The sequence below is a fragment of the Hypanus sabinus genome, unplaced genomic scaffold (genome assembly GCF_030144855.1).
Source record: "Hypanus sabinus isolate sHypSab1 unplaced genomic scaffold, sHypSab1.hap1 scaffold_129, whole genome shotgun sequence".
In the NCBI taxonomy this organism is placed as follows: domain Eukaryota; kingdom Metazoa; phylum Chordata; class Chondrichthyes; order Myliobatiformes; family Dasyatidae; genus Hypanus; species Hypanus sabinus.
Genome location: NW_026779356.1, coordinates 352,743 through 377,591, shown reverse-complemented (window position 1 = coordinate 377,591; position 24,849 = coordinate 352,743). Strand labels below are relative to the sequence as shown.

Below are 24,849 nucleotides of genomic sequence, written 5' to 3'. Positions count from 1 at the left end.
ATACTTACTACTGTTTGGAGGTCTCTATACAATTCCCATCAGGGATCATTCTTTTACGTTTCCAGTTCCTTAATTCTACACCTTCCAACCCTATGCCAATATTAAATTTTACCAACACAGCCACACAACCCCACTACCAGCTTGTTCTTTCAAGAAACATAATTATCTGTGAAACAAGACGACCTGCAGATGCTAGAAATCTAGAGAACTACACACAAAGTGTTGGAGGAACTCAGCATGTCAGGCAACATCTATGGATGGGACAACATTTTGGGCCAAGACAGTTTATCCAGACTCTTGATACCCACGTATCTGGAATATCAACATGCAAGTAGTGTGAAATAGAGAATGCCTTTGACAGAATTTAGTTCAAGAGTTAAAAATCTTGGCAAACAGAGCTCAATAGTTAACAAATACAACAAAGGTAATAAACACTTTCATCAATACCCACACTGACATTTGTTAATAAAAACATCTTGGCCCATTTTCAATCAGTAGAGTTTACAAGATAAATAAGAACTTTAGAAAAGTCTATTCACACTCAGACACCAGTGAATCTGCAGATGCTGGAAATAAATAAAGCACAAAATGCTGGCAGAACTCAGCAGGCCAGACAGCATCTATGGGAGGAGGTAGTGACAATGATTTGGGCTGAACCCCCTTCATCAGGAGTGACACATTTAGGTTAACGCTACCTTGGACACAAGGAGGAAGAAGAAAAACACACATGAAAAAAATCAGACAACAGTCAGATAAAACTTCTAAGTATATACTTTCATCAAAAATGAACAGGATTTAGCACTCCATGTGTGTATATGCAATCATGATAAGAAATACAGACCAGAAAACTTCAATGAGATGCCAAATCAGAAAAAATAAATCATCACTCTGGAAGAAAAACATTAAACTGTGGAATGAGTATGACCCTCCATGGGAGACATCTCAACGATCTGAGCAGATGAGATGGTGACAAGGAAGCACCATGCACCTGACTGAGAGTTGGAGACCTCTTCACAGAAACCCAAGGGTTTTCTTGCAGAAATACAGGCAAGGTGGTTAACAAAAGGAAAAAAAAAACAAAAATACATGACATAAAAACAAACAAGGCAGTAAGTGCAGAAAATGACAAGAGAAACCAGACACAATCCAACACATTCCAGGATCCCGCAGCAGTTTAACTCAATCTGATTACCTACAAAGGTACAATCAAGTGGCAAATATCATTCATCAAAATCTTGCTTTAAAATACAAACTCATCAATGCCCACCATAACTTAATAAAGGCACCATGAATTCAAGCCTGACCCAGTTTTAGAGTCAAGATCTTACAAACGTTTGTACAAATTATTTGATAATCAATACATTATTTCAGAGAGGATAATCCATGATAACCATCTGGATATAATATTACTGGATAAACAAGCAGGAACAAATCCCTCAATGGATAAAACCATTCCCAACACACATGTACCTCAACCAGTGGAGAACCTCACCACAGGCATTGTTTGTGTCATCAGTCAATCGAATGATTGTCTCTGTCAATCAGCTTCCAAATGTTGCTACTCTGACATTTGTTGCCACACCCCACTGCTGATTCCCTTCTCCTCATCATAAGTTCTTAACCCGACCATCGTCCAGAGCCCCAAATTCTGCCCTGTGCAGACCCACCTCTGGTATCTGACCCTGCTAAGTTAAACATCCAACTGATGGTTTCCCATTCTGTTTTCGGCCTTTAGGGGACAGTGATGTTCTCTAAAAACCCTTAGCAGCAGGGAAAATGATCCATAATGTGGAAATTAGTCGTGATTATGGAGATTAACAACCGATGTCATTCTTCCTCAGCCCAGAGATTTGAGGGGTGAAGAACATCTCAGACAGAACTGCAATCAGCTCGACTTCTTCAGTCTGCAGAAAATTCAAGCAAAACGTTTTCACCCACAGATGATGACTGTTTGGAACCCATCACCAGAGGGAGAGTGAGAGATGAGCAATGGGGGGGGGGGGGGGGGGGGGGGGTGGGATTTAAATAGACTGTCATGGAAATGAATAACTGGCAGGGTCCAGCTGGCCTGAGTTGACTCTCTACTGTACACTAGGCGTGTTATAAATGCACTAAGTACCAGAGACAGAGTTTAAAATAGAACTGATTTATTTGTCTCAGATCCAGTTCCATTAAAGGTGACTAGGCAGCAGTAGAAACTCCTCCCATGCCCAGTGACCAGGGTGCAGAACTGTGTGTGGTGAATAGCAGCAATAATTGCAGAGTTCAGCACCGACAGTCACTCTCGAAATTGCATTCTGCAACAATGATGGACAAATATCCAGCATGCAGCTTATTGAAACTTTCTCCCAGTGTGAACCCGGTACTGTGTCACAAGGTTAGATTACTGAGTGAATCCCTTCCCACATTCACAGCAGGTGAACGGCCTCTCCACAGTGTGAACCCAATGATGCACATTTGATGGAGATGGCTGAGAAAACACTTCCCAACGTCTCAGCAGGTGATCGGCCTTTACCCGAAGTGAACTTGCTGGTGTCTTTGTAGATTGGATGACTGAGTGAATCCCTTCCCACGTTCTGAGCAGGTGAACGGTCTCTACCCACTGTGAACTCGCTGGTGTGCCAGCAGATGAGATGACTGAGTGAATCCCTTCCCACATTCACAGCAGATGAACGGCCTCTCCCCAGTGTGAACTCGCTGATGTGCTAATAGTGAGGATGACCGAGTGAATCCCTTCCCACATTCACAGCAGGTGAACGGCTTCACCCCAGTGTGAACTCGCTGGTGTCTATGAAGGTTGGATGACTGATGGAACCCCTTCCCACCAGGACTGAGCAGGTGAATGGTCTCTCCCCAGTGTGAACTCGCTGGTGTATCTGTAGATCAGATAACCGAGCAAATCCCTTCCCACATTCACAGCAGGTGAACGGCTTCTCCCCAGTGTGAACTGACTGGTGTCTCTGTAGGTTGGATGACTGAGTGAATCCCTTCCCACATTCTGAGCAGGTGAACGGCCACACCCCACTGTGAACTGACTGGTGTACCAGTAGTTCAGATGACTGAGTGAATCCTTTCCCACATTCTGTGCAGGTGAATGGCCACTCCCCAGTGTGAACTGACTGGTGTGCCAATAGTGAGGATGACCGACTGAATCCCTTCCCACAGTCTGAGCAGGTGAACTGCTTCACCCCAGTGTGAAATTGCTGGTGTCTATGAAAGTTGGATGATTGATGGAATCCCTTCCCACAGACTGAGCAGGTAAACGGCCTCTCGCCAGTGTGAACTCGGTGGTGTATCTGTAGATCAGATGACCGAGCGAATCCCTTCCCACATTCACAGCAGGTGAATGGCCTCTCCCCGGTGTGAACTCGCCCGTGTGTCAGCAGATCAGATGACCGAGTGAATCCCTTCCCACAGTCTGAGCAGGTGAATGGCCACTCCCCACTGTGAACTGACTGGTGTGCCAGTAATTTGGATAACTGTGTGAATCCCTTCCCACATTCTGAGCAGGTGAACCGCCACTCCCCAGTGTGAACTGACTGGTGTCTCTGTAGGGTGGATGACTGTGTGAATCTCTTCCCACAGTCTGAGCAGGTGAAAGGCTTCTCCCCAGTGTGAACTTGCTGGTGTCTCTGTAGGTGTGATGACTGTGTGAATCTCTTCCCACAGACTGAGCAGGTGAATGGCCTCTCCCTGGTGTGAACTGACTGGTGTCTCTGTAGGGTGGAAGAGTGAGTGAATCTCTTCCCACAATCTGAGCAGGTGAAATCCCTCTCTGCAGTGTGAACTAACCGATGTAGCAGTAGGTGAGATGACCGAGTGAATCTCTTTCCACAGTCTGAGCAGGTGAATGGCCTCTCCCCAGTATGAACTCCTTGATGTACCTTCAACTTAGATGATTCAGTGAATCTCTTCCCGTAGTCCAAGCAGGTGAACGGCCGCTCCCCGGTGTCAACTCGCTGATGAGCCATTAGGTCAGATGACCGAGAGAATCCTTCCCCGCAAATTCAGCAGATGACCAGCCTCTGCCCAGTGTGAACTGACTGGTGTGTCCGCAGGTGGGATGACCGACTGAATCCCTTCTCACCCACAGAATAGGTGAATAGCCTTGTCCCAGTGTGAATTTGCTGATGTACCTTCAGTTGTGATGACCAACTGAATCCACTCCCACTGTCTGAGCAAGTGAATGGCCTCTCCCCCGTGTAAAATAACAGGCGTGCCAGTCGGTTAGATGACTGAGTGAATTCCTCCCCACAGTCTGAGCAGGAAGGATTGTTGATTGAATCCCTTGTTGCACTTCTTAAATATCTAGACAAAACTGGTCTGTTGTGTTTGAATTTCCATTAACAAATTCCTTGTCATTTTTAACCTGTAAAAAAGATTTACAAAATCCATCAATGGGTGAAGAACATTTCAGATGAGATCACTTTAGCTGCCAAGGTGTGATCTGATAATCACACTGTTACAGTGAGGTGCAACCCAAGCTGGAGAGAGAAATCATCTTCTAACTGGGCACAGAGCTGGTGTCTGGAATGACCATCAAACTCTCTGATGCTCTTCCTGTCTCTATGAGAATGGGGCATTTCTGTCATCTCCAATCTGTGACCTGGCTCAGTTTGACTGTCTCCATTGGTATTATTCCCTGTTCCCACTGAGCTGCATGGGGGCCTGGCCCCACAGTAAATGAAACACTCACACAAATAGCATTGTTAACCTGCAGCTGGGATTTTCTTTTATGTACTGTTAATTTAAAGTACCACAGTTTAATGCCATGTAAATATCTCCTACTCAGATGCATAGTTGCTCTGCACAGCTGTTAAAATACTAATATTTGCTCTAATTCCTTATTTCAGGTTCTTGTCACAGTCATAGAAAAGTACAACACAGAAACAGACTTCTTGGCCCATCTAGTTTGTGTTGAACTATTTAAACTGTCTACTCCCATACACCTACCATCCAGGTACCTATACAAACCTCTTAAATGTTTAAATCGAGCTTGCCTGCACCAGTTGGGTTGTTGGCTCATTCCACACCCAGATGACGATCTGTGTGAAGAAGTTTCTCCTCATGTTCCCCTTAATGTTTCACCTTTCACCCAAAACCTATGGCCTCCAGTTGTAGTCCCAACCCATCTCAGTGGTAAAAGCCAGCTTGTATTTACCCTATCTATACCCCTCATAATTTTGGTATACCTTTATCAAATCTCCCCTCAATCTTCTCCATTACAAGGAATAAAGCTCAGACCTGTTCAATCGCTCCTTATGGCCCAAGTTCTCCAGACCTGACAACAGCCTTCTGAATTTTCTCTGAACTCTTTCAGCCTCTTTTACTTTCCTGTAGATTGGTGACCAAAACTGCACACAACACTCCAAATTAGGCCTCACCAATGTCAACATAACATCCATCTACTGTACTCTGTACTTTGGTTTATGAAGGCCAAAGTGGCAAATCTTTCTTTCTATTCCCATTGAACTGTGACACCATTTTCAGTGAATTATGGACCTGTATTCCCAAATCACTTTTGTCTCGAGCACTCCTCAGAGCCCGACCAGTCACTGTGTAAGACATAGGTTCTACCAAATACAACACTTCCCTCTTGTCTCCAATAAATTCCATTTTCCGTTTCTCAACCCATTTTTCCAGCTAGTCCAGATCACACGGCAAGCCATGACAGTCTTCCTCGCTGTCCACTACACCTCCAGTCTTGGTGTCATCCACAAATTTGCTGATTCAGTTAACCATGTTATCATCCAGATTACTGATATAGATGACAAAAACAACAGATCCAGCAGTGATCCCTATAACACACCACTAGACACAGGCCTCTGGTCAGACAGGCAACCATCTGCAACCACACTCTGGCTTCTCCCAAAGACAGTGTCTCATCCAGTTTACTATCTCATCCTGAAAGCTGAGTAACTGAACCTTTCTGACCCACCCCCATGTACGACTTTGCTGAAGTCCATGTAGACAACATCCATTGCCTTGTCTTCATCCACTTTCCTGTTAAGTTCCTCGAGAGACTCTATAAGACTGGTTAGACATGACCTACCATGCACAACCCCATGCTGCCTATACTTAATCAGTCCACATCTATCCAAATACTTATACATCTGGTTCCTGCGCATACGTTCCAATAACTTTCCCACCACTAATGACAAGCTCACCAATGTACAATTTTCTTGTTTATTTTTAGAGCCTTTCTTGAACAGCGGAACAACATTGACTGTCCTCCAATCCTCCAGTACCTCACCTGTCACTGATGATGATTTAAATATCTGTGCTTGGGGCCCGACAATTTCTGCACATCCTCCACGGAGTCCCAGGGAACAACTTGTCAGACCCTGGGGATTTAGCCATGCTAATTTGCCTTCGGACAACAATCATCTCCACCTCTGTAATCTGTACAGGGTCCATGAAGTTCATGCTGCTTTGCCTCAATTCTATACTCTGTGACCATCTCCTGAGTAAATACGGATGCAAAAAATTTTTTTTTAAATCTCCCCCATATATTTTGTCTCCTCATATGGATTACCATTCTGATCTTCTATAGCATTATTTTTGTTTTTGCTTGCAATCGTTTTGCTCTTAACATATCTGCAGAATCCCTGAAGATTCCCCTTCAAGTTCTCTGATGGGTCAACCTCATGCCTTCTTTTATTTCTTTCATAAGTGTTCAGTTGAATTTCCTGTACTTCATACCCCATTTGTACCTATCTGCCTGAACCTGGTATGCAGCTCCTTTTTATTGATCTGGGAGAGGAAAGCCAAAGTGGTGATAGTGCTGCATCGTGGGAGGTGGGGGTAAGGGGAGTGTTTAAACTAAAGTTGCAGGGCAAATGGGAGCCTGAATAACAGAACAGATAGTGGAGGGGTTGTGGATACAGATGTTGTTCAGACCTCAGACAAAGTCAGGAATGAAAAACGGTGAGCATGGTGCAGTGAATATGCTGAACACTATATATTTCAATACAAGGAGCAGCGTAGGAAAGGCTGATGTGTTCAGGGATGGATCAACACCTCAAATTCTGACACCAGTATCTGGCACCTGTGGACTGGGACAGGCTGCTTTATGGCAAAGGTGTGCTTGGTCAGTGGGGGGCCTTCAAAGTGAAATTTTGAAAGTACAAAGTGGGTATGTGCTTCTTAGAATAAATGGTACAGATAGAAACTGTAGAGAACCTTGGATTTCAAGAAATATTGAGACCCTGGTGAAGCACAAAACGGAGTTATATAACAGGGATAGGCAGGTAGGTTCTTATGGAGTATAAGCAAAGCAAGAGAACAAATAAGAAATAAATCAGGATGGCTAAAAGAAGGCATGAGGTTGCCATTGCAGAAAAAATGAAGGATAATCTTCAGGGATTCTGGAGATAGATTAAGAGCAAAAGGATTGCAAGGCACAAAGTTGATCCTCTGGAAAACCGGAATGGCAATCCACGTGTGGAACCAAAGCAGATGGGGAGATGTTAAATACTTTTTCATCCATATTTACTCAGGAGATGGACACAGGGTCTATGGGAGCGTGGAAAAGGACATGACATGGCGCCCCCTCGGACCCTACAGGAGGCAAGTGCAGAAGTTGTCGGGCCCCTGGCAGAGATAACCAAATCATCCTTGGTGAATGGGAGGTGGTTATTAGAGGATTGTAGGATAGACAAAGTTATTTCACTGTTCAACATAAAACATTGAAATCCACAGCATATTCCAATCCATTCAGCCCACAATGTTGTGCCAACCATGCAACTTACTCTAGAAACTGCCTAGAGTTTCCCTAGCGCATAGCCCTCTATTTTTCTATGCTCCATGTACCTGTATAAGAGAATGTTAAAAGACCCTACCGTATCTGCCTCAACCACCGCTACTGGCAGTGCATTCCACACACCCACCACTCTCTGTGTAAAGACTTACCCCTGACTTTCCCTCGGTATCTATTTCCAAGCGCCTTAAAACTATGCCCCCTCCTGTTAGCCATTTCAGCCCTGGGAAAAGCCTCTGACTATCCACACAATCAAAGCCCCTCACCATCTTATTCATCTAAACAAGGCTCTAAGCATAAACAAACAAACTATACATTGTTTTGAGGATTTGTTGAAAGTATGCAAAATTATGAGGGTACAGATAGGGTAAATGCAAGGAGGTTTTTTCCACTGAGGTTGGGTGGGATGACAACCAGAGGTGATGGGTGAGTGGGGAAGGTGAAAATTTAACAGGAACATGTGGAAAACCTCTTCACTGAATCAATTGTGAGAGTGTGGAATGAGATGCCAGCACACTGGTACATGTGAGCTCGATTTCACCATTTAAGAGAAGTTTGGATAGGAACCTGGATGGTATGGGTATGGAGGGCTATTGTCCCAGTGCAGGTCATTGCATCAGACAGCTTAAATGTTTTCAGCATTGTCTAGATGGGACATATGGTCTGTTTCTGCTCTGAACTTCTCCAGGTTTCTATGACAGAGAAGCTGGACAAAATTGATTGGAAAGGGAAACTGGTAGGAATGTCGATGGAGCAGCAATGGCTGGAGTTTCCGGGAACAATTCGGGAGGTGCATGGTAGATACATCCCAATGAAGCATTAGAATGGCAGGAGGACAGAACAATGGCTGAAATGAGAAGCCAAAGCCAACATAAAAGCCAAAGAGAGGGTAAATAATAGAGCAAAAAAGATTGGGAAGCTTTTACAAACTAACAGGTCTGAACAACATCTGTCTGGTGTCAAGAAAACAACCTCTCCCTCAGTCGCAAAAACAAAAGAGCTGGTTGTGGATTACAGAAGGAATGGAGACAGGGTAATCCCCTTTGCTGTTGAGAGGGTGAACAGCTGTAACGACGAAGAAGGGCCCAAAGGATATTGAGGACCCAATTCACCACAACCACAAACTGTTCCTGCTGCTACCATCCAGGAAACGGTGCCGCAGCAAAAGGACCAGCAGGCTCCAGGACATCACCTTCCAACAGGCCATCAGACTAATTAATTGATTTCTATGTTATTTAGACTGTCCTAAGTGCAAACTATTTATATGAATTACAGATTGCACATTTAGGTGGAGACATAAACAAAAGATTTCTACTCATGTATATGAAGGATGTATGTAATAAAATCAATTCAATTTACCCTTTCCACTATCTGCTCTCTCATTCTGGCTCCCATTCCCCCTACAACTTATTTTAAACACATCATCCCCACCCCCCGACACTAGCTGTAGTAAGCCTTACCACAAGGATATTAGTCCCCTTCTTGTTCTGTTCCCCTAACTAACGAATCCTCTATCAACCCTTTGAATTACCTCTGCCAGGTAATCCACCCCCCCCCCCCCCCCCCAAAACAGTTTCTAAAGTGCTCTACCTGTTGTTGTGGGGTTGACCACAAGCGTACTCTGTGAGGGCTGTTTAACTTTATTTCCCTTCCTGACTCTCACCCAGTTTCCCGTGTCCTGCACCTTGGATGTATCACCTCTCTTCATGTCATATTTATCACCTCCTCCAATTCCTGGATGATCCGGAATTCATCCATTTCCAGCTCCAACTCCTTAAGTGCTGGGTTACAAGCTGCAGCAGGATGCACATCTTGTAGGTGAGGGTGTCAGGGACACTGGAGGTCTCCCCACCTTCCCACCAATGTCCCCTCTAAATTGTAATGACCAGTGTGCACATGAAGCATGTATCATGCATTTTTTTTAATCCAGTGTCAACATGTGCACAGTGAATTTCATATAGAGAGGTATTCATTTTAACAGCTAGCAAATCACTGTCGATAACAACTTTGATCTCCTCTGGGTCTAATCAAGCTCAGCTGCACTGTCACACAACCTATGTAACAGGCCTGTAACAGGTAATGAAGGATTTTCTCACCAGAGCTTTTGCACTTTGTCCAAAGTGGCTTGCTTGCACTTCAAAAAGTCACAGTTCCAAGTATCACTCCACTTTTTCCCACTTGTAAATTCTCCAGCAACTTTTGCATCTCCACAATAGACACAGATAATACCAGTTTCTGTATTGTACATAAATATTTCCCCGAACCCTTCCCTAGGTGAACTCGTTGATGGCAATGCCTATGAAACAGAAGGGAAGGGGAGTAGTCTGTCTCATTGGAGACATCTGGCACATTTGTGATGTGAAAGCTAATCGTTGCCCAGGGCAAAAAGCTGTTTGATATAATTACCTTCCCAGAGAGAATGAGTCAAAACATGTTCTCACGGGTAGAAAAGTTCAGACCAGGAGGAGGTAGAACAAAGCAACACACACAAAATGCTGGAGGAACTCAGCAGGCCAGGCATCATCTATGGAAAAGAGTACTAATGCTGAGTTCCTCCAGCATTTTGTGTGTGTTGCTTGGATTTCCAGCATCTGCAGATTTTCTCTCGTTTGGGATTGGAGGTAAAACAGATGTGATTTTCTCAACAGCTGATGTAAAAGATAGTTGTACCCTATCTCCGAGTTCCCAATCCTCACATTCAGATAGCTGGAGCTCAGCTCTGTCTGAGAGATCCATCGGTTCCCATTCCCTCATCAGCCGGAAGGTCCCCGGGACCCGAGTACGGATCGTGGGGCTGAGAAAGAGGGACGAGAGCAGGACTGTGCCGGGAATGAGGGTTAGAGTGACTGGACTCACTGCAATTGTCCCTCAGTCGGTGTTATAAAGGCTGACCCGGAGAATCGTTCTTACCTGCGCCGAGTTCACGAGGCCTTCTGTGAACTGCGCATGCGCAACATTCGCATCTTTGACGCCTGCGCATTCAATCAGGGCTTCAGCGCCGGCGAATTTATTATCGCAGCGCTTTCTGGGTAATCATGGTGCCATTAAACGTTTCTGCAGACACCAGTTACATCTCCATATCATTTTTTTTTGGTGTAGAAAACTCAGCAGTTCTTTTAACACAGAAAACAGCTCCCATAAAGAATACAATTAATATCAGCAAACTTTCCGCGTGTTTAATGCCAAAGTAGAACCTTCTTAAAAATGCAGATATGAAACACAAGACATTCTGCTGTTGCTGGAAATGTAGACACATACACATAAAATGCAGAAGGAAATCTGCAATTCGTGCAGCAGTTAAGTATAGTACAGGCATGCTGAAGGGACTTGTCCTAAATGTTGTCTATTTATTCCTCTCCACATTTGCTTCCTGATCTGTTGATTTCCACCAATATTTTGCAGAAATAAACCACCTTTTTTTTTCAATCAACCAGTTTCTAAATGTTTCTGATCTATCATTTGTAGCCACATCCTGTTGGTCTGATTCCTCGTCTTCCTCCTCTTTGTAAACTCCAGGCCCCATCTCTTTCTTGAGCCAGAAAGCCAAGACTCAGGCTGGCAACTCTTTGGTTTCTGACTCTGCTCCATCGAAGATTCACTCCTTACTCTGCTGTCAGACTTGAGAGGTGAATTGCAACAACCCAGCTGTCTGAGTCACAGAAGTTAGTGAAAATCACCCAAAACATTGAAAAGAGCAAGGCTGACAAGTGAAGTCAGAGCCAAAGTAAAAACAAAAGACGGTGTACAAGGAAGCCAGAGCTAGTGGAAAGATAGAGGATTGGAGGCTTTTAAAAACTTGCAGAAGAAATCCAGGAAGGTCATTCAGAAGGAACTGATGAATGATGCGAGGAAGTATGGGACTAATATCAAAGAGGATACTAAAAGCTTTTTTTAAGTATATAAAAGGTAAAAGAGAGTCAAGGGTAGATATAGGACAAATACAGAATGATGCTGGATATATTGTAATGAGAAATGCAGAGATGGCAGTGGAACTGAATGAGTAGTCTGCATCAGTCTTCACAGTGGAAGATGTCTACAGTATATCAGACATTCAAGAGTATTAGGGAAGTGAAGTCTGTGCAGTAACAATTACGACTGAGAAGGTGCTGAGGAAGATAATGGTCTGAGTGTAGATGAATCCCCTGGACCTGATGGAATACACCCTCGGGTTCTGAAGGATGTAACTGGAGAGACTGCAGAGGCCTTAACGATGATCTTTCAAGAAACGACAGATTCTGGCATTGTGCCGGATGACTGGTAAATTGCAAATGTTATCCGCAATTTAAGAAGAGAGGGAGGCAGAAGAAAGGAACCTATTGTCCTGTTAGCCTGGCATCAGTGGTTGGGAAGTTGTTGGAAGCGATTTTTAGGGATGAGATTATGGAGTATCTGAGACACATGACAAGAGATGCCAAAGCCAGCATGGATTCCTGAAAGGAAAACCCTGCCTGAGAAACCCACTGCAATTTTCCAATGAAATTACAAGCCAGGTAGACGAAGGACATGAAATAGATATAGTGTACTTGGATTTTCAGAAATCCTTTGACAAGGTGCTGCACATGAGGCCGCTTAGCAATAAGAGGTCATGGAATTACAGGGAAGTTACTGGCGTGGTTGAACATTGCTAGGTCAGCAGAAGAGTGGGAATAAATATATCGTATTCTGACTGGCTGCCAGTTACCAGTGGAGTTCCACAGGGGTCAGTTTTGGGATCGCTGCTGTTTACGATGTATGTCTATGACTTGGACTACAGTATTAATGGATTTGTGGATAAAATTGCCGATGATACAAAGATAGGTGGAGGAGCGGGTAGTGTTGAGGAAACAGAAAGATTGCAGAGAGACTCAGATAGTTTAGGGTACGGACAAAGAAATGGCAAATGAAATATAAAGTTGGAAAATGGATGGTCATGCACTCTGGTGGAAGAAATAAACGGGCAGAGTATTATTTAGATGGGGAGATCCTTCAAAATACAGAGAGGCAAATGGACTTGGGGCTCCTTGTGCAGGGTACCCATAAAGTTAATTTCCAGGTTGAGTCGGTGGTGAAGGCGCCAAATGCAATGTTGGCATTCATTACTCGACGTACAATATATAAGAGAAGGGATGTGATGTTGAGGCTCTACAAGACACTCGGTAGACCACACTTGGAGAATTGTGTGCAGTTTTGGGATCCTTATTTTAGAAAGGATATACTGATATTGGAAAGGGTTCAGAGAAGATTCACGAGAATGATTCCAGGAATGAAAGGTTTACCGTATGAGGAACATCTGACCGCTCTTGGACTGTATTCTCTGGAGTTCAAGAGAATGACGGGGAGTCTCATAGAGGCATTCAGAATGTTAAAAGTCCTGAACAGATTGGATATGGTAAAGTTAATAACCATAACCATATAACAATTACGGCACGAAAGCAGGCCATCTCTGTCCTTCTAGTCCGTGCCGAATGCTTACTCTCACCTAGTCCCACCGACCCGCACTCAGCCCATAACCCTCCATTCCTTTCCTGTCCATATACCTATCCAATTTAACTTTAAATGTCAATATCGAACCAGCCTCTACCACTTATACTGGAAGCGCGTTCCACACAGCTACCACTTTCTGAGTAAAGAAATTCCCCTACTGTTACCCTTAAACTTTTCAAATCATGTCCTCTTATTTGAATCTCCCCTACTCTCAATGGAAAACGCCTATCCAGGTCAACTCGATTTATTCCCTTCATAATTTTAAATACCTCTATCAAGTCCCCCTCAACCTTCTACGCCCCAAAGAATAAAGACCTAACTTGTTCAACCTTTCTCTGTATCTTAGGTGCTGAAACCCAGGGAACATTATAGTAAATCTTCTCAGTACTCTGTCTATTTTGTTGACATCTTTCCTATAATTCGTTGACCAGAACGGTACACAATACTCCGAATTCGGCCTTACCAATGCCTTGTACAATTTTAACATTACATCACAACTCCTATACTCAATGCTCTGATTTATAAATGCTAGCATACCAAAAGCTTTCTTCACCACCCTATCCACGTGAGATACCACCGTCAGGGAACTATGCATCATTATTCCTAGATCACTCTGTTCTACTGCATTCTTCAAAGCTCTACCATTTACCATGTATGTCCTATTTGGATTATTCCTACCAAAATATAGCACTTCGCAATTATCAGCATTAAACTCCATCTGTCATCGTTCAGTCCACTCTTATAACTGGCCTAAATCTCTCTGAAAGCTTTGAAAACCTACTTCATTATCCACAACGCCACCTACCTAAGTATCATCTGCATGGTAGGGGATTAATTAATTTCCCATGGTAGAGGATTCTTGGACAAGAGGGCACGACTTCAGAATTGAAGGACGTCCATTTCGAACTGAGATGAGGACAAATCACTCTAGTCAGAGGATGGTAAATCTGTGGAATTTGTTGCTACGGGCAGCCATGGAGGCCAAGTCAGTGTTTGTATTTAAGGAAGAGATAGAAAGGTTCTTGATTAGTCAGGGCATCAAAGGGTATGGGGTGATTCAGGGGAGTGGAGATGACTAGAAGAATTTGATCGGCCCACTGTTGAATGGTGGAGCAGACTGGATGGCTCAAATGGCCTACTTCTGCTCCTATATCTGATGGTCTTATGGATTCACTCATCCATGTGTCTCCATCTTTTTCCGATTTTCAAAATGTATGTACATTTCAATATCTTAAACACATGGATTCCTGTAGATGCTGGAAATCCAAGGAAACACACACAGAAAATGCTGGAGAAACTCAGCAGGTCGACCAGCATTTATGAAATTAATCAACAGTCGATATATCGGGCCGAAACCTTTCTTCAGTTCTGGAAAATTACGGGGAAGACACCAGAATAAAAGGTCATGGGGAGGGGAAAAGTGACAGATGAAGCCCGGTGAGTATGAAAGGTAACGGGCTGGTGAGGAAGCAATCTGGTAAGAAGAGGCAGTGGAGCAATAGCGATAGAGTTCCTCTTGTCCTGACCTACCAGACAATGACACTCTGCAATCAACATATTCTGCTCATGCAAGCGGGCTGTTCGCTCCACAGCATCGATGTGTGTAGTGAGGTCTACAAAGTCCATTCTGGTGTTTCTGCCCAATCTCTTTAATTCTCTCATGTTACAGCAATGAATTTTCCTGTGATGGGGAAATATCTCTGTCTATCTGTGCTTCTGTCCATCTATCTATTTTTCTATCTTCCATCTAAGTTTCTGTCAATTTCTCCCTCAAAAAAATACATACGTTCACAGGATCACTCACACACACACACACACACACACACACACACACACACACACACACACACACACCACGGAATTTCAATTTCTTTGTCCCAATGGAACTTCATTTTTTTGGTCTTTTTGATATATTCTGTGCTTATCTTTTCACTGCTCACCGCACTTCAGGTACTCAGGGGTATTTATTGAAATTCATGCAGAAGCACCAAATGGATTTTAGTGAGAATTTTGAAAATGTTCCCCAGATTAGGCCGGGTCAGAGTGGCAGGAAGCAGAGATCCAGGGGAACTTGGCTTTGTGGATACTGAGATGACCTGACCACAGAGGCAGAGGGTGCTGGTAGAGTGAGAAGCGTATTCTCTCTGGAAGCCGGTACCCAGGACTGTTCTGAACAGATCTGTTCCGACAACCCTGTTCATTGTGATTTTTAATTCACTCGGAAAGTGATGCGTATGTGGATGCGGGTTCATTTGCAGCATTGAAGTGAAGTTTGTGTGGGTACATGGATGAGGGAAGTATTGACATCTAGAGTCTGTGTGCATGTGGACGGGTCCAGGCAGAAAATGGCACAGACTAGATGGGCCGAAAGCCCTGATTCTGTGCTGTAAGATAATTAATTACATTGCGCGTCCTACACAAGTGCATTTCGCAGATTTAAATTATTCCAATGAAATGTTCTAAAAAAAACCCTGCAAATACAAGAAACACTCAATGGATGAAGAACATCGGTGGAGACGAACGAAGTTAGTGCTTCAGCTTCAACACCTTGTGTCGGAATGGCTTCAAACAATTTCTGATGTGATTTCCGGTCTCCAGCATCCTGAGTGTTTATTTAATTTCCAGCTGCTCACAGACAGACGACAGTGAGTGGGAATTTCCAAACATGGTGAGGACACTGAACCCGAGGTAGATAACCAACAATGGAACAGCTCATTCCAGGTACTCACTGCCTCTGTGTATTGAGATTACCTCGCATGTCTATTCCATCTGTCTGCTCTTTTCTATCTGTGGCCATTCAGCCCCTCTAACCATTAACAAGATGGCGGCTTTCATTTCATTGCACTCTCTATAACAAATACTCTCTAACCACTTTGTTCATCCTCTAAGGAATTAATCTTCTGAAGCCCCGTGTTGCCCCAACCCCTCACCTCCCACCCCTGTCAGTATCTCCACCTTCCCACCTCACCCTCACCTGGATCCACCTCTCACTCCTCAGCTCTTGCCCCATCCCCACCCCTCACCTCTTTTCTCTGACTATTTCCCTTCCACTCTCAGTCCAGAGGGAGGATCTCGGCCCGAAATGTTGACGGTCCATTTCCCTCCACAGATGCTGCCCGACCCACTGAGTTCCTCCGGCAGTTTGTTCTTTGGTCTGTATAACCCGTGTTAGTATGGGGAGCGGGATTTTACACCATATTCCAGGTACAGTCTCAACAAAACACAAATAATTGTCACTTTTCCCGGATCATTGGCCCCGCTTGCAGGGCAACAGTCTGCCGGTGTTTGCCCCCCAATGTGGTGAATCCCTCTGCTCGCCACCACCGTGGGCTCAGACATTTCCACAGATGAGCCCCTCCTGTCCCCACCGGGACAAACATCCTGTCCGCCCCCTCTCACACCATCTTCATCCTTTCAATAAAATCCCCCTCTCCCTCCCTTCCCGTGGAACCGGCATCAAACCGACGGGCCGAGCGGTCTCCTCCTACCTCTCAGAGATACATCAGACTCCGGCCGTAGGAGACGCTTCAAAAACGCCCCGACTTCCCTCGGAGTGAAATGGAAATAAATCAGAAAGCGGACATTTACTTTGAGATTTGTTCCGCCCTGACGAAAGATCGACTCCTGAGCGGGAAACGCCCACTCCGCTGGTCCGCTTCTACTACTGGCTGTAACCAGTGATTGACATTCCTGCACACCAATGGGAATAGCGCAGCTCTTGAAGCTCTGTATTTCAGCTGTGGTGGAGGGGTGGGTGGTCACGTGATTGGTCGCTCAGCCGTTAAACCGATAAAGCTCGAGCTCTCCAGCGCGTGGGTGACGTAGACACCGCGCACGCGAGGGCAAGTCCCGGTGTGGGGAGCCCATATGTGACGTCAGTCGCGTGGGGGGAGGCGGAGCTGTGTGACGTCACTCAAGACGGAGCGCTGGCATTTAAAAACACCTGAATGGACGTTTCTGATGATTCCAGTGGGACAACAACATTTATCACGGGTTTCATCACTGAATCCAGTGTTGTGAGATGTAATGTTCCCTGTTATGTGTCCGGCTGTGCCGTGTTGTTGGTGGAATGGGCAGCGTGGTGTTTCTCTCGATTCGGGTCACAACACCAGAATTGCCAGCGGGGTCCACACACACTGTATTAGTCAACAGAAATCCTCTCGTCCCTGCAGTCTTTGTCTCCTGGTAAACTCAACACCCTGACAATGTGGACCATAGACACCCCTTTCTCTTTAAAGTCAGTTATTCATTCAGACAGTTGATCCCTGAGAGGAATTATATTTATTGGTCATTAAAGTTTCCCAGTCTAGTTTGGACGGATACGAAGTGGAGTTCGGGGTGTCACAGTGAAAGGGCCGGACGGCCGAACTCTCTCCGTTGTCCAAACATCCTTCCAGGTGAGGCGACAGTTTTCATGTGCATCTTCCGGGGACGCCTATTGCGTCCGCTGCTCCCGATGTGGCCGACTCTACATTGGTGACACCAGCTCCTCCGCAGTTGTGCGGGGCAGGGTTGTTTTTTGGGGGGCGGTTCGATGTTATTGTTCCCTTTTGTGCGGTGGGCTTTGGGTGTTCATGATCGGGATGTCATTCTTTTTGATGCGGGGGGTAGGGTGGGAGTTATATTTTTCTCTCTGAACGACTTTCATGCTCTTTCTTTGGTTTGTGGTTCTCTGAAAAAAAAAACGTAAGAGTAGTTTATGGATACCTGCTTTGTTAATAAACTGACCTTTCAACTATCCGCGCCCAACAGGACCTCCCGGTGTCCAAACATTTTCATTCCGATTCCTATTCCTATTCCCGTTCCGACGTGTCAACCCATCGCCTCCTCTTCTGCCGAGTTAAGTTCTGCCTCAGTGTCCAGGATCTACACCTTGTATTCCTTCTGGGTTGCTCCTCCCCCCAACCTGTGGGCATGAGTATCGATTTCTCCTTCCGGTGAACTGATCGCCTTCCCTCCCACTCCCTCACTTCCTCTCCGACTTTTCACGCCCTATCACGTGCTTAGCACGTCTCTCTGGGTCCACTGCTCCGATTCTCCACTCTCTTCTCCTATTAGATTCTATTTTCTTTTGTTCTTGAGCTTTCCCACCTACCTGGCTTCAACCTGTCACCTTCTAGCCAACCATTTTCTCGCCCGCCTCGATCTTATTTAGCTATTTCCCCCATTCCATCTCAATCTTGAAGGAAGGTTCAGCTGGAAACGTCGACTGTCGACTCTTTTCGATAGATGCTGCCGGGCCTGCTGAGTTCCGCCAGCATTTTGTTTGCGTTGAGCTGGATTTCCTGCATCTGCAGACTTTGTGATTTACCTCTCTGTTGTTCCTCCCGCCTCCGGGCACTGGGGGCGCTGTATGGACCTCAGGCCACTGGTGGCCATGTGTACCTCCGACCACTGGTGGTGCTGTGGAGAACATCCTGATAAACGCATGCGCACTGCCGAAAGCAGCTGTCGGCGTTTCACCGACTCGAGCGGGGGTGGGTGGGGGCGGGTTTGTGTCAATCTGAGCCGGTTGGATTGGGAAAGGGCCGGGCCCGAGCTCTGCCGGACGGCTGGAGCAGGGGTGCAGTGCCAATCTTTTAGCTGCTGGAGCTGTACGAGGGGTGATTGATAAGTTCGCGGCCTAATGTTACACAGCTCTCGGTACCTGAACGTGCAGTTCAACTCTTTGAGTGATTATACAGAAAGTTTGAAGCTAATCAGTTTTGTGCTGTTTCTGTTACAGATAATTGAAAATTGCTAGGTTTTGTAAAATTAACTCCTTTCACCTTAGGCCGCGAACGTATCAATCACCCCTAGTATGTCACACCGAATTTGTGTATTTGTGTACCTGCTCCTTTCATGTACCGGGCAACTTCCTTGTCCCGTTGATGTCATGAGCAGGTACACAAATTGGGGGGGGGGGGGGTTGTATGTGTGTGTGTATATAGAGTTTTTTATAATGCCAAGCAGTAAACCAAGATGAAAGAAATATATATGATTTCCAGAGCTCCACAGAAATCCAGTGATGAATAAGGCATTAACAAGATTACAGGCCATCACTGCATTTCGGTATATAACTGGTACAATAAAACATGTAACACTTAATTTAATAACTAGACAAAGTTTTGCATGGTTGCATTCACTAATTATCATAAAATATAATGAACAACCAAGTGAAATAACGTTGTTTGCTTAGAAGCCATAAGGTCGTTAGTGAGAAAAATTTACTTGTGTATTAGCGAGTAATCCACGGACCACCACAGTCATGGCTCCAGGATTTCACCAAAAAACTATCGAATATCTTATCTTAATGTTATTGGTAGTATTTTCCTCACCAGCCACCAACCCCTCTCCCTAACCCCAGTTTCCTTAAAATTCCCTCTATTTAATATGCGGCCGCTGTTAAATTCCCCGCTTGTTTATTTTGACTTATTTTCTAACAGAAGTGCTGGAGTGGTGCTCCGGTGAGCTCCGGCAGCACTGCAACCCTGTTTAGATCCAAGTAAAATGGACCCAGGGATCAAGCTGCCCCGGTTTATGAGGTGTTGAGCGAGTATTTCTGGTCTGGGATCTAGTGTTTTTTACAGAGGTGCTGGAGTGGCGCTCCGGTGAGGTCCGGAGGTGCTCTGCACCCCTGTTTAGATCCAAGTAACATGGACCCGGGGGTCAAGCTGCCCCGGTTTATGAGCTGTTGAGCGAGTATTTCTGGTCTGGGATCTAGTGTTTTTTACAGAGGTGCTGGAGTGGTGCTCCGGTGAGCTCCGGCAGCACTGCAACCCTGTTTAGATCCAAGTAACATGGACCCGGGATCAAGCTGCCCCGGTTTATGAGCTGTTGAGCGAGTATTTCTGGTCTGGGATCTAGTGTTTTTTTTTTTCTGGATTTCCTTTGGAAGTGTTGCTGCTACTCTGAGGAGAAAATGAGTTTGGATTCCATCCTGTTCTGTGTTTGAACCAGTAGAAATAGACATGGGGGTTCAGTGTTCGAACTGTGTTTGGAAATACCTCCTCACTGTCTCCTGTCTGTCAGACTGTAGAAATCAAACAAAAACTCAAGTTGCTGGAAATCTGCACTAAAAATGAAAAGTTCTGAATCCATTCTGTCAAATGATTGTGAACCTGAATCGTTAAATTTGTTGCTCTCCCCACAGCAGTTCCTTACCTTTTGAGTGACTCTAGTGAATTCAGTTTCTTTTTATTCTATTCACTCTGGAATGGTTCAAATTTCCTGATGGTCTGTTATACTTGGGAATGTGTTCAGTGCAGTTGTTACTAACAGGTTTCACTTGAATAATCTCAGGGATGATGGGCTTTATGTATGAGGAGCATTTGATGGTTGTGGACCTGTGCTCAATGGAGTTCAGAGGGACGGTGGGAATTGTGGAGGGATGTATTGTTAAGTAAACCTACTGAATGCTGAAAAGCCTGGATACAGTGGACATGGAGAGGATGTTTCCATTAGACAGAGAATCTGTGCCCTGACAGCACAGGCTCAGAATAAAGATGCTTACCTTTAAAATTGAGTTGACAAAAATTTCTTCATCCAAAAGATGACTGAACTGTGGAATTTGTTGCTGCAGAGGTTGGTTGAGGCTGCCATTTGGGTATATTTATGGCAGAGATTAATATACTCATGATTGCTAAGTAGCTTCAGGGTTACAGGAGGAAGTCAGGGATATGGTGTTGGAATAAATCTCAGCCATGGTTGAGTGGTGGAGCAGATTTGATGGATGGAATCACCTAATTCTGTTCCTGCATCTTACATCTTACCATGACAGAATGATGACCCCTTCCTATCCCACATCAGGTTTTGTGATGTGTCAGGGACAATTACAGATTTGTTCACTGAGATCATTATATTTGTCTTCAATATTTAGATTTCAGTGAGCAGAAATATTTTGTTATCCTTTGTATTGTTCACGTGCTTCATTATTTTTCATGTTAAAGTTAGACCTGCGGTGAGAGATTTATTGGAAGAAAAGCCCACAACTGGAAGCAAACCATGACTGAAGACGAGGGAACAGCAGCAAGTGAACCAGCACGAGGACTGAGAGCACCGACTGGAGAGAAACCCTTTTGACTCAGGGTTTCCATTGATTCAGTCAGGAGCAAGTCTGGCGAGTCTCATTTACTCAGACACTGGTACTTTAGACATTACATGCCATATAAGCTGACCCCCATTTTCAAGGTTAAAAAAGTGACTTTTTCATGTTACCTTTGTATAAGCTGACCCCTTTTGTAGAGGTTTTTGATTTAACCAGTAACAAGCACAAGATTTCACGTGCCTGTAATCTGCTTTGCAGTATCTGGAACCTGGAAATTTTGTGAACCGGTACCTGCTGACAAAACAGGCTTACACAGTGAAGAGCATTATAAGCAAATTCTTAATAAATAAATCAGGGAGGGAAGTTTTGGATGAGGTCTCTAATGCTAAAGAAGCCTCTGAAATGTAACCCCCGCGAAACCATTTAGCACCCATCGTAATCTCGTTAAAACATAACACGGGGTGGCGGGATCAGTACGTGTACTCAGTATTGAGTTTGCAACCGCCATGTACAAAAGATTAAAACGAATGTGATGTGATGCTGGCTTCAAGCTGAAGGTTGTTGATTTTGCTAAAGGAACGAATAATTCTGCAGCTGCTAAGAGGTTTAGTGTAAATGAGAGAGAGTGAGAGAGTGGAGAAAGGCAGAGGACACGTTGAGGGAAATGACAAAGACGAAATGTGCAAACTGCAGGAAAACATGTTAGTGGCCAGAACTGGAAGAAAATGTTTTAGAGTGGGTGAATCACCAGCAATCATGCGGATACATTGATACCGGAGAAATGATTCGAGTTCAAGCGTTGAAGTGGGCCGAAAACACCGTGAGGTCAGCGAAAATTTCAAAGCTACGCGAAGTTGGTGCAGCCGATTTATGAATAGACACGATCTTGTGTTGAGACAAAAAACAAAGATTGCTCAGAAAATTCCCGCGAGGTGTTGTTGTTTACGTTCAAAATCGCTGCCGGTTGCTTGACATGGGTTAAAGAGGTGTGGCGTCGACGTTCCGAAGGTTTCGGGAAGGAAAAGTCGCTACTTGTCTGGGACGTGTTCAATGCGCACTTGTCAGGTGAGACAAAAGCAGCACTGAAAGCTGAAAACACGGACATTGTAGTCATCCCCGGTGGTTTGATCTCCATTCTCCAGCCACTAGATGTGAGTTTAAACAAACCAAAGAAATCATGCGTTGAGAGTGGAACGAATTTGACTCAGAAACAACCAATAAATACGACCTGTCTTCCCTGTATTCGTTTTTCCAAAGTTGGCACCCTCTGGATAAGCTGACCCCCTAAGTTTAGGACCAAAATTTAGGGCCAAATTCTCGGCTTATACACTGGAATTTACAGTGTCTGCTCAGGAGTATCAGTTAAGTCTGTCAGACCCAGTTACAATAATGTACTGTCAGTGTCCGAGCTCTTTAAAGTCACTCACATTCCCTCAGTGTTTGCTCATTTGAAGAACTTGCATCTTCTGAAGTAGTTTTTGGTCAGTTCTGAGTGTGGAGAGGGAAAGAGGGGTGTTTATGTTTACTATCCTGCAAAAGGAGGTAATTGTTTGCAATTACTTGCTGCAGACTCACTGCCCATACCCTATACATTCTCAACCATATTATTGACATAGATGACAAGTAGCAATGGGTGTCACACTGGGGAGCTCTTGGAGGCACGGTCCTTGAATCCAATAAACAGCCTCCCATCATCACCAACACACACAAAATGCTGGTGGAACACAGCAGGCCAGACAGCATCTATAAGGAGAAACACTGTCGACGTCTGGTGCTTCCCCCCTCCCCCTTTCTTTCTCCCTCGGCCTCCCGTCCCATGATCCTCTCCCTTCTTCAGCTCCGTATCAATTTTGCCAATCACCTTTCCAGCTCTTAGCTTTATCCCACCCTTTCCGGTCTTCTCCTATCATTTTGTATTCCTGCTCCCCCCAATACTTTCAAATCTCTTAGTATCTTTCCTTTCAGTTAGTCGTGACGAAGGATCTTGGCCCAAAACGTCGATGGTGCTTCTCCCTATAGTTGCTGCCTGGCCTGCTGTGTTCCACCAGCATTTTGTGTGTGTTGTTTGAATTTCCAGCATCTGCAGATTTCCTCGTGTTTGCTCCCATCATCACCATCTGCTTCCTACCATCGAGCTGTCCCCAGACTCTGGGCTCTGTGACAAACACAATGGTAGCAGCAAAATTAGACAGTGATTAATATAAAGAGAGATTTGTTGCTTCCTGAAAGCTGTCTGATGCAATGGACCAGATCCGTCCTTGCTTACAACTAAATCTGCCCTAGGACGCATCCTCCCGGGTCACACTGTGTCCGATAACCCACATCCTTAACCTCCCTCCACCCCGTCGGTAGCCTCACAACTTTCCCACCACTTACCCCACACCCGTACATGTAGACAGGTCCTCGTCACCGACATCCACTCTCACAGCTTGGGGAACCACAACGAACTGATCCTACATTCCCGGCCCAGACGGTGCAGCCGCCTGGCTCGGTCCTGGACCTTTTCCACTGCAAACACCCTTCGATTTACACAAACCCGAGATCAGCCCCTCCCTCATCGCTGCTCAACCAGGCTCAGAGCTCGTTAAGAAGCCTCATGTGGCACCTCGTCAAAGGTCTGAAAATCCAGGTACTCAATATCTACCAATTCTCCTTTGTCCACCCTGCTTATTATTTCTCAAAGCATTCCACCAAATTTATCAGGCAACCCTTTGTTGCCTGTTCCAATGGGGGTGATCCTGAGGCTGAGGCAGGATCCTCGAGTGTGGCACAAGGTTGGCCAAGTAGCAACAACCACTACAACCCTCATCCCCCCTCGAGAACCCGTCTGGTAGGGTGTGGTTCCATGCTGCTGCCCTGTTCTTTCTCCCGGCAGCCAGGGGTAGGCCCTATTTCCACAACCCCAGTAAGTTCCATTTAGTGGTCCAGGGGTATCATAAGCTTGACTCTTGGTACAGTTACTACTTCCCACTTGATAGGGTGCACTCTCATTCTGGTTACACCAACAAGTAGTACTAGCCACTGCTGGAGATCCCCGGTCATAGCTTGGAGGGGTCTTGTGTAGGAGATCTACGTCTCCAACCCTCAAAGCAACACCGTCCCCAGTCTACTCTTCCAGACCTGGATATGGTGCAATTGACAATGCTACCATTACGGCTATCAGAAAACACCGGAACTGAATTTACTGCGCTAGTATTCAGGGGCACCACTGACAGGGGGATCATAGTCTGACCCTGTTGGGGAATTTCATCACATACCCAACATGCTCCCCGCTCTACGTGTTAGTGTAGGTGTGGTAGAGGGACAGGACAGGGGCAGGTCCCCTTACATTATTCATTATTCAGTCTTATCAGTTCCGCCAGTAACGTGTTTACAGTCCGTTCGATGTATCCACCGGAGCTACCCTTCTACTATCACTGCAGGAGGTTTTATCAGTAGTTCTTGTACAGTCCTCTCCACCTCGGTCCCAACTTCTTACCATCCCAGTTCTTGAGCAGGACAAAATCTCTAGGCTGGATGGTGAAGTAGTCACCTTTAGTTGGGGTTTCGTCCTCTCGATAGGCCTGTCGTACCTGTGAATGCAAGCTTTGGAGAGTTTTTG

The 24,849-nt window shown here is 45.2% G+C and overlaps 1 protein-coding gene across 1 annotated transcript; it reads right to left on the bottom strand.

The window, feature by feature from the left end:
• Window positions 1-680: 680 nt before the first annotated feature.
• LOC132386760 (zinc finger protein 239-like) lies at window positions 681-10,690 on the bottom strand. Its single transcript, XM_059959094.1, has 3 exons — window positions 10,670-10,690; window positions 2,826-4,369; window positions 681-695 (listed from the first exon to the last, which is right to left on the bottom strand). The coding sequence occupies exons 2-3, from the start codon at window positions 3,969-3,971 to the stop codon at window positions 681-683; spliced, it is 1,161 nt and encodes a 386-aa protein (XP_059815077.1). The 5' UTR covers window positions 3,972-4,369; window positions 10,670-10,690.
• Window positions 10,691-24,849: the final 14,159 nt, after the last annotated feature.

What these genes read in the sequence shown, in the direction of transcription:
- LOC132386760 (XM_059959094.1), bottom strand. Translation starts at nt 3,971, where the DNA reads ATGGCTCATCAGCGAGTTGACACCGGGGAGCGGCCGTTCACCTGCTTG.